The sequence below is a fragment of the Phocoena sinus genome, chromosome 11, assembly GCF_008692025.1.
Source record: "Phocoena sinus isolate mPhoSin1 chromosome 11, mPhoSin1.pri, whole genome shotgun sequence".
NCBI classification, from domain to species: Eukaryota; Metazoa; Chordata; class Mammalia; order Artiodactyla; family Phocoenidae; genus Phocoena; species Phocoena sinus.
The window spans coordinates 81019733-81029922 of NC_045773.1; the positions used below are offsets into that span (position 1 = coordinate 81019733).

General features: G+C 49.2%; 1 protein-coding gene across 2 annotated transcripts; it reads right to left on the reverse strand.

Moving 5' to 3' along the window:
• Positions 1 to 20: 20 nt before the first annotated feature.
• Positions 21 to 5632, reverse strand: GTF2H4 (general transcription factor IIH subunit 4). Of its 2 annotated transcripts, none has more exons than XM_032649390.1 (14): positions 5449 to 5632; positions 4669 to 4811; positions 4309 to 4413; positions 3868 to 3999; positions 3502 to 3598; positions 3318 to 3406; positions 2895 to 3006; positions 2677 to 2745; positions 2404 to 2487; positions 2027 to 2159; positions 1719 to 1849; positions 1038 to 1085; positions 786 to 864; positions 21 to 314 (listed from the first exon to the last, which is right to left on the reverse strand). In XM_032649390.1, exons 2-14 carry the CDS (start codon positions 4806 to 4808, stop codon positions 142 to 144), a joined length of 1392 nt encoding a protein of 463 aa, XP_032505281.1. In that variant the 5' UTR covers positions 4809 to 4811; positions 5449 to 5632; the 3' UTR covers positions 21 to 141. The 2 variants fall into 2 exon arrangements, with proteins under 2 accessions (XP_032505281.1, XP_032505282.1); XM_032649391.1 differs by having other exon boundaries at positions 23 to 314; positions 2677 to 2700.
• Between the last annotated feature and the right edge of the window lie 4558 nt (positions 5633 to 10190).

Below are 10190 nucleotides of genomic sequence, written 5' to 3' on the forward strand. Positions count from 1 at the left end.
GGAGGCGCCGGGGGCTGCACGGTTCACTTTCACAACTTTATTTAACAAGAAGAGTCCCGACGTGTGAATAAAAAAACTCCTGAGTTCCGAGGCCGCGCCCGCGTCCACGCGGCCCGCCCTCCCGGGTCCGGTCCCCCACTCTCAGGAGTTGTGCTTCTGCCGCTTCCAGAAGCGCTTGACGTCGCCGTGCCCGGCCGGGGTCACCACCATGAGCCGCTTGGCTGAGTTCTCGAACACCAGGACGCCCAGCTCCCGAGCGTGGGCCAGCAGCAGCTCAAAGTCCACTTGCGACAGGAACTGGTTATACAGGACGCCTGGGGTCCGCAGGTCAGGAGCGACAGGGGAGAGAGAGGAGGTGAGAAACTGAGGCGCGGAGCCCCTGGGTGGCAGCCTCAGGGCAGTGGTCTGGGCTTGCCATCCACCACGTTTAAATACTAATCTTCTATGTTTGCCTCCTCCAGGGCTCATTCTAACACTAGTGTGATCCAGGCATATTCAGGAAAGCAATATAATACAATAAGAAAACCCATTAATGCTTACCAAAACCAGAGAAATTACTATGAATTATCCCTCCCAATTTCCCTCTTCTAGCTAAATCTAAATTGCACTGATTTGAGACAATTTAATTACTGCCACTGACTCACCCCAAAATAAAAAGTGCATGTGTTTACCAGCCCATGCAGTAAACAAAAAATAAAATGCATGAATAGCTTTTTCAGTTCATCAAGACTGAATTGTCCTTCCTCTGGCCAATGACCAAGAATCAACCGCCAAAAGCCACTCACCTTCGGTGAACCGGAGTCTGTCCCTTTCCAGCTCCCACAGCCGAATCTGGTCCGTGATGGTGGGGGGCAGCACAGGTGTCTGCAGGGGCAAGGGATGGCTGTAAGATTCAGGAATACTACTCCAGACAACCCTAGCCCTCCACTCATTCCCCAGATTTAGGTGCCCCTTTCTCTTTTCCATCACTTCATCGCCAGAGGCCAAGAGCTGTCAGCCTCCAGCAGCTGTCTGTACCTCCAGTCTCCTGTTTGTACCTGTTTAAGCATCACTGGGTGGGCCCTTGTCCTTAGGAAATGGATGATCTAGGAAAACAGACAAGAACTGGGATCAAGGGCTTAAGAAAGCAGGAAAGCTAGCTAAGCTGTCACCTAATGTCACTGAATAGCAACTGTTTAAAAACTCATGGGCACATGCCTGACAACAGTTCAACCCATCCCAGTTTAGCTGTTGTCCCCAGGTGCTGTCCCCACTGGTGATGTCTGCTACTCCTTCTTTGACACATCTGTCCTTTCCATAGTCTTGTTTTTCATTTTTTTATCTTTAAAATAACAACAACTATTAATTTTGAGCACTTACTGCATGGCAGGCTCTGAGCTACATTATTTACCTTTATTTCACTGAATCCTTCCAACAGCCCTATGAGGTGAGAACGCTCATTATTTCCATTTTCCAGATGAGGAAACTGAGACTCAGAGAAGAGAAACAACTAGGCCATCTATGCATCTAGGAAGTGGTGGTGTCCTTCTTCCGTGTCTTTTCCCCTCGACAGTCTACCTATTCCCACACCTAGAGCCTTGATTTCTCGTGTGCCTGATGCTCAAACATAGACAACTCACCACCACCTACTGTAACAGACCCCATGAGGTGACCACCCTGTACCACACAGGCCAGGTGCAGCCTTTCTTCCCACCTGCACCTTCCCCAAGAGGCAATACCTGTTGGGCTGTGATGCCACTAGCAATGGCCTGCTGCACACTCTCCCGGGTCACCTGTGCCACCACCATGTTGGGGAAGCGATAGAGCATCTCAGAGAAAAGGGCAATGAGGGCGATCTGCAGCTCCGACTCTGACCCAAGGATAGGAAGAGAGTATTAGGAGACTCCTCTACACCCAGAGCTCAAACCTCAGAGAACTCTGTAAACCACCAAGTTTACATGACCAGAAACTGGCAGTCCCTCCTCCTTTCCCCTTCCCCACTCCCCTCCCCAGCCTGCTCTCCCAGGGGCCCTCTGTCCAGCCTCACCTGTGTAGGCGTACAGCCGGTAATTGGTTTCCACGACAATGAACCCAGGCTGATGTGCAGTGCCCCCAGCCCCAGAAACACCTGACGAGAGATTGATGGCCAGTCGCGTGGGGTAGTAACGCCGAGATTTCCTCTGGAAAGGAGAAGGGAAAGGCAATAGGCCCTCTCTCCGGCGTCACTGCCCTTCATCTTCCTCCTCAGACATTATAGATTCCTTCCAGTGCACAGAACCTCAACTCCCAATTTCTCTCCCGAGGGACCCAAGCATTCAGTCCTGGCAACTGCTTCCTGCCTCCCGAGACCCCGCTCCTTTTTAAGGCCAAGGCACCATACCACCCTGCCTCTTCCCTAGAAGCCATGTATCTGGGTGCTCATACCTTCCTCTGGAAAACAAGCCCAAACTCACGCAGATGTTGCAGGAAGTTCAACAGAGAATCACTCATACCTTCCACAGAGTAATCCTAGGGAAGAGAGATGGCCAGCTGGGGTCCAAAACACATCTCATCCTCCCTTTCCCAACCCCATACACTCACTCCCTCTTTCCCCATCTTTGTTCATTCTTATCTTTCACTGTATTGCCCCATAACCTCATTTCCCTTTCCCATCTCTCTACTCTTTTCCCATCTTGCCCACCCAAGCCCCCAGCTTACCTTGCCCAGAGTAGAGAAGCTGAGCTGGAAGAGAAAGGAGAGAATCTCCACTAGGTCCATGCCCCGACTCTAGGGAGGAATGGGCAGAGACAAAGGGAGAGGGATGGGAGGGAGGAAATGAGGAGAAAAAATCAGGGAACAGAGTCTACGGGCAGCAGTCTCTCAGTGGGTCCTGGGAAGAGCAGAGCATGCCGGCAGGCAGCCCCTGACCTGCTCACCTGTGCTGTCTGCAGATACTGTAACATAAAGTACCAGAGCTGGGCCGGGGTGTCCAGCAACAGGAACTGGAAGCCGGCAGAGGTAATGCAGGGCGGCTCTCCAGGTTCAGCACTAGAGACAGAGAGGGCCCATGGCAGAGGTGTGCAGAGAAAGGCCACCATCCCACCTGTGTGATCACATTTTGGGGGTTTATCTCTGGCCGTACTCTGCTCAGCTCCCCTTTTACAGTCAACCCTCTGCAGTCCTGACCCGAACCATCCCACCTGTGTGATCACATTTTTGGGGGCTTATCTCTGGCCGTACTCTGCTCAGCTCCCCTTTTACAGTCAACCCTCTGCAATCCTGACCCGATGTGGACACTCAATTTAGCAGGCACCCAAGCAGATGGCAAAACAGAGCCGCTGCACCTCTGGCTTCCTCACCTCTTCATGAGCCCAGCCTGGCTAAGGAGCTGAGCCAAGTCCTGGCTGACGGCTGCGCTGGGGGATCCCACCATGAAGTGCAGGACCACCTGAGGAACGGAAGAGAACAGAGAGTCGGATGCCTCTAAAGGCCGTGGGAAGCAGGAGCACAAGCAGAGACACACACAGAGTCCCAAGTCCTCACCTCCCATCGCTCCTCGGCATACTTGTCAAGTGAGGGGACATCCCGGGCGTGCTTGTCTGGTCCCAGCTGACTTGTGTCATCAGACCAGGCCTTGCCCCTATGCCAGGACAGTCGAGAGTAAGGAACCCTGCCTGTGTTCCCCGCCAGCCCTTCTGCCCTTTTTCCACCTTCGTCCCCAGGGGCCATGAGTGGGAGACATTTCCTACACCATGTAGCTATGTCTGGTCCAACTTATTCCTAAAGGAGCTTCCAAAGTGGAGCCCACAAGCTTCCAGAGAGGCCCCCTCAGGAGCTTCCCCTCCAGCAGTTTAATGAGCAGTTTAATCACTATTTCCCCTGCCTAGCTTAGGAAAAGGTGTGACATACCCACCCAGAAGGGCAATGCGGAGGTTTTGGCGGAATATGGGGTTGAGGATGAGGCCCTGGAGACCACCAGGGAGCAGCTGGGTGTGCCAGATACGGAGGCCGCTCAGCAGCCCCGTGCTTTCCTCCTGAGCTCTGGAACAGAAGCAGAGAGGTGAGGGGGGGTGTCTGGAGAACAGAAAGAAGGAGGCCCATAAAGGCTTCCATTTCTGCCTGTTCTGAACTGGTGATCTTTGGAACACTGTTTCACAGAGTAAGATCAGTGTCTTCTTAAGGCAAATTTCTTTACTGTAACACCTACCAGAGCCTTCTTACAGACCTCAGAACTCTCCAAGAGGCAAAATACAGTAAACAGAATTTCCCAAAACTTGCCCAAGAACAGCAGTTTGGGAAACTTGGCTATGGAGAAATTTGTATCTGACTGAGAATGCCGGAGACACTCACTTGCTGAATTCCTTCTTCACCCACAGGGCTACAGCAGCTTGCGGCAAAGGCTGCTCCAGAAAGAGCATCCGCATCACCCAGTTCTTAGCCAAAGACGGGAGCTCCCTGTAAGGCAGGAGAGGGAAACTGTTAATATCAGAGCTGCCTGAGAACGGCATCCCTGCTCTCAATGGCCTCAAACACCTCACCTCACCCCCCACACTTTCACCGGTCTTGCTGCCCCCACTACCTCCATCTGGTTTGGCACACTTCAATCTCCAAGCCCACCAGGGCTAAGCTTCTACCCACGAGAACTTATTCCAGTCTGCAGGCCTTATTACATTTCCCCACCATGGTCCCTGCCATGAAGGGTGTCCTCACCTGAAGACAGCCAGACAGGTGGCAGGGTGCCCATACAATCGGTCCAATACCCCAGGGCTCAGGCTCCCTAGGAATTCCTGCAGGTTCCTGCATTGTAGGTGTACTCGACTCAGTCCACCCTTGGAAGGGGTGCTCTCCATCACCTGAGAGGTGCAAGTGTTAGCGTTCCCCCACAGTCCATGCCAGTATTGCCCCTCACCTTTCTCACTCCGGCTCCAGAGCCACTGGCCCCCACAAAAACGCATCTTTTCTATGGTTTCCTTTTTCACGTCACTCATCTCCTCTTGTTTCTCCCAAACCTGACCAACCTCTCCTCTTTCCTGCCTCCTCGCCCCACTGCTGGCCTCAACTCCAGTCTTCTCTAAATTTCTAGATGGCAGAATTGTTAACTGTCCCATATTTGCAAACTTTGTATTTCAATGACTGGTCTCATCTTTACCTAAGCAGTGACAAAGAGACTTGTTGGAGCCCAACCCTCTCTCCCTTCTACCTCTCCTGGTCTGAGCAGCCTATAAGCTCCAAATCTGTCCGTTCTTCCCATCTATTTCTTGGCCCCATTTCTCGTGCTGGGCACGGCAATAACTACCTTACCCCTCCACGTCTCCCAAATCCAATTCCACCTCTTTCCTCTTCCCGCCCCCAAGACTACTTCACCCCATTCAGCCTGACCCACACCGCTTGATCTTCTAACCTGTCCCCTACTTTCCTCCCAGTCCTCGCCTCTCATTCAACTCTCTCCCTCTTATACCTCCGCCACCGCTTCTCTCCCAGCCCCTTTACCACTCAGTGTCGATCCTCCCTCGTGCACTCCAAGTCTCGTCGCTTAAACGGAGCCAATGTCTCTCATTGGCTCCGGGGAATAGGGAAAAGGATGGCGGAAAATGAGAGGAAAAAATGGGAGAGGGACGAAGGATTTCACCGACAGGAGCCCAGAGTGGAGGATGCAGAAAAGAAGGGAAGGAGTGGAGAAGCAGGGAGGACAAGAATCGGCGCTGCGCTCGCCCGCCGCAGGGCATACTGGGAATTAGAGTCTTGTCTTTCCCCACCCGGGAGCAAGCTGAAGCGCGTCTGACTACAACTCCCAAAAGGCACCGCGGAGAATCCTAGAGGGGAGAGGCTGGCTTTTACTTGAGAGAGTCCGGGGCACCAGAGGTTGGGCCGCTTTGTTCCGCGTAGCTCTCCGCGCTCTCGGCCAACGGCAAATCTAACCGACCTGAGCTGGAGTGGGGACGCTGGGAGTAGAAATGCCCTGAGAGCTTCCTGGCGGAGGCGCAGAAAAGACGTGGTGGTGAGGCGCTTGGGTTTTGAGACGCACGAAACTGGGTTCTTTGAGCTCAGTTGCTCCCCGTGAAATCGGAATAATGCACTTTCCAGAGCATTTTCTCGAATTAGGAGTTAATTCGATCCAGTGCGCCTTCCTCGGCACGTAAGTACTCAATAAATCTTAATTGTCACGTCCTCCATGCTTCCACCCACCTCCCCACCTCCCGTTTAATTAGAAGATCCTAATAAATGCAGATTTAAAAAGAAACCAATTGTTTGGTCTGATTTGATTTATGAAACTACTGCGGGGTAAGGGAAGGGAACGTCTTCGGCCAAAGCCAGAGCTACACGTTTCCCCACATTCCTATAAGGCAAGTTTTGTTATTCCCACTTTGCAGACTAGAAGACGGAAGCTCAATGAGATTAAGAAATTTGCCAACGGCCAGACATCTAGAAAGTGCCCGAACTGGGAGTTGAAGTTCATTTGCCAGTGACCGGGAATCAAAATGGTAAGAACTAAGACTTTGTTATACTTTGTAGCCCACCCATGCTTGTTTTGTTGTTCCGTCTCTTTAGCAATGTTTAAAATCCTCAAAGAATGAATGACACAAAACTGACAAAGCTTCCTTATGGCAAACGTTGGGTAAGGTTAAAAGACAAATTGCAATCTGGGAAGAAATATTTGATAAAATAGACAAAATACAAAGAGCTCTTATAAAGCAATAAGAAAAAGAAACAGCACAGTAGAAATATTAAGAAATAACAGGCAATAAACAGAAGAAATACAAGTGCCTTGTAACCAAATGAAGAAACTCTCAACTTCATTCTTAATTAAGGAAAAGTAAATTAAAGAAATAATAAAAAGTCCAATTAGAAAAAAAAAAGGATTGACAACCTCATTGTTGGCTTGAGTATACATGAGCACTTAACCATACTCATATTTTTTTTTCATACTCATTTTTGTGGAGGGTTGACATAGGCACACCTTTCTAAGGGTAATTTGGCGGTATGTACCAGTGATTTTAATGTAATTACCCTTTGACCTAGCAACTCCCCCATTAGGAAAGTAGCATACTGAAATTCTGCCACATGGGTACAAAGATATACATACAAAGATGTTTATTGAAGTGTGTTTGTTGTTGTAGCATGAAAACAATGGAAACAGTCCAAATGTCCATCATTGGGAGCTGGTTAGATAAAATGTGGGTAGAATGCAATGTAGAATACTGGGCAACGCTTGCGGAGGAGGTCACTGTCTGCACACTGGCCTGAGCTATGTACCACCTATCATGACGGGGACAAGAGCAGATTACAAAATGGCATGCCTAATCCAGTGCCATCTCTGTAAAAGAGGCTTTTATGTGTGTGTTAAACTCAAATAGGCCATATGCTTCATTTTGACTAGAGCAAGCAAGGGGGAGCTGGGCAGACTGGTTGCAGTTCCCTACAGTGTAGGGAAAACTAGGGCTACACTGTCCAGAACAGGAGCTGCTAGTCACCTGTGGCTATTTAAATTTAAATTTACTGAAGTAAAGTTTTCAGTTTAGTTCCTTGGTCACATTAGCCCCATTTCAAATACTCAAGAGCTACATGTGGCTAGTGGCTACCTATTGGACAGTGCAGATATAGACCATTTCCATGATCACAGAGTTCTCTTGGAGAGCCCTGCCCTAAGGGATGCAAGGTGTCTGATGTCAGGCTGAGCGCAGGCTGAGTTCCTGGAACTGGTCTTCAGAAAGAAAATCAGCCTGGGCTCCTAGGAGCTGAGATTGTGGAAAGAGCTCCCTGACATAGGGCTATCCACCCTGTGCTTGAAAACGTCCTGTGTTGGGTAATGGAGAGCTTATGCCCTCCTCCCCTCGGGTAGCATCCTGGAGAGAAAGAACAGAGCCAGGAGCTGACGGGCCTGTTTTCCACCAACTTCTCCATTTCCCGGCTGTGCTGCCTTGGGCATGTTGCTAACCTAACAAGAGAGGTTTTCTTCTCTGTGAAATGGCAATAAGTTTAACTACTTCCTGTGTTGTATTAAATAAGATACAATATGTAATAAGTATGGTACCTGGCACAGAGAGGGTGCTCAGTAAACAGCATCATTTTATAAAAAACCAGTCAGGGCTTCCCTGGTGGCGCAATGGTTGAGAGTCTGCCTGCCGATGCAGGGGACGCGGGTTCGTGCCCCGGTCCGGGAAGATCCCACATGCCGTGGAGCGGCTGGGCCCGTGGGCCATGGCCGCTGAGCCTGCGCGTGCGGAGCCTGTGCTCCGCGGCGGGAGAGGCCACAACAGTGAGAGGCCCGCGTACCGCAAAAAAAAAAAAAACAGCCAAACAAAAAACATGTAAATTCGTACCTGTAGTATGTCCTACAAATAAGAGAGTCGTGCTCAGAGAGCATCAAGGGCATTTGACCTGGTCGGGCAAGTCAGGGAAGATTGCTGAAGGACCAGCAGGAGTTAACAAGGCAAAAACAGCAGGGAATTATGTCCCAGGTGGAGGAACAGCAAGCTATAAATGCCATGTGGCAGGAAGGACTGAAAGAAGGCCAGTGGTGCACAAAGCGGGAGGAGGGGCAAACTTGACCAAGAACATTTTGTTCATTTTAAGGTCAATGGGAAGCCATTAAAGGGTTTAGAATAAAGGAGTGGGGTCAGATTTGTGTGTTTAAAGATCACACTGGCTGTAGGGCTGTAAACAAACCAGAGAGGAACAGAAACAGATCCTGGGAGACTACTGCAGTGGTCCAAGCAAGATGGAGGTGGCGTGTGCTCCGATGGGGATGGAGACAGAAATGATGAATTTAAGGGAAATAAGGAATCAAAGGCAACAGAGCTTCTTGATAGACTGGACTTCGGAGGTGAGCGTAAGGGAGAAGGTGTCAACGATGATGCCCAGGTTTCTGGCTTGCGCAGCTGAGCTGCCATTCACTGAGTCAGAGAACCATGGAGGAGCAGCAGGTTTGAACATGCTGAGACTGAAATTCAAATGGTTGTGCAGGTCTAGAGCTTAAGAGTTCTAAGCTCAGAAATTTGGGAGTTCTCGGCTCACTGCCATGGCTTCTTTTGTTCACCATTCTGGGTTCTGGCCTCTAAACTATTGTCAGTGCTTGTCTTAAATTGTGGGTCACAGTGGTCTGACCTGTGTAGGTTCCAGCAGGACTCAGACCTGTGACCTGGAACCCCAAGGGCCTATCAATACAACCGAAGATTAAAGTATCTTTATTGTCATCCTCATTACCCAGTTGGCTCATTTTGTAAATGTCATCAACTGAGACCCCAGGGTCTTTATTTCACATGAACTGCCATCAGTATGGGTCTGCCTTTTCCCATACTTGCAACTGATTTTTTTTTTTTTTTCATTACAACCAAATTTGAACTCTGTTAAATGTTTTCTTGGCAGCTGTGGCTCATCCTTCCAAGCCTCTGAGATAATTTAGGGTCTTGGCTTGGCTCTCAAACAATTCAAACCTATTTGTTATTTGAACACTTGATCAGTCTAATACAGGGATTCTCCTCCTGGGACTTCCAGACCCTGGGGTACAGACAGTGGGAGAGGGTTTCCTAGAATTTGGGCAAGAAGAGAATTACATCTCTATTTTTATTAACTTCTAACTGAAATTTAGCATTTCCTCCAAGTATGAGTATGAGCAAAACCCCCAGTATATTAGCAGTACCTGTGACTCGTCACTGACGGACACCACAGCTATTCCCATATCCCACTATAGCTGTAGAAATCTCTGAATATCATTTATGCTCATTACTTTCTGAAAATATCAATAATTATTACACCTGCTACTAGGTCTTATTATTAAATATATTTAAAAGAAGCACATGTTACTATATCTTTTTTTAACATTTTGGTAAATGCTTTGATTTCCTGTTATACATGTGTAATCATAATTGTATATATATATATATATATATATATATATGAAATATTTTTAAACGGGTTTTAAAACATAATTCTGAGGAGGAATCAGTAGACCTCGCCACACTGCCAAAGGGGTCCATGGGTCAGACAAGGTTAGGACCGCTGGCCTAATCCACCTCCTTCCAGGTCTCCTGCAGAGCTCCATATTCATGTGGGACCTTAGGTCCCACAGGCGAGGGCCTGGCTTATGCAGAAACGGAACGCTATGCTGGGAAAAACACATGTTGGGAAATGGAATGGGAAGAAGAGGGAAAAAGAGGGGAAGGAAGAAAGGAAATGGGTTTGGGGGGGCAGGAGGCAGATTTCACCAAAACCCCAAGAAACCCACTCGTAGC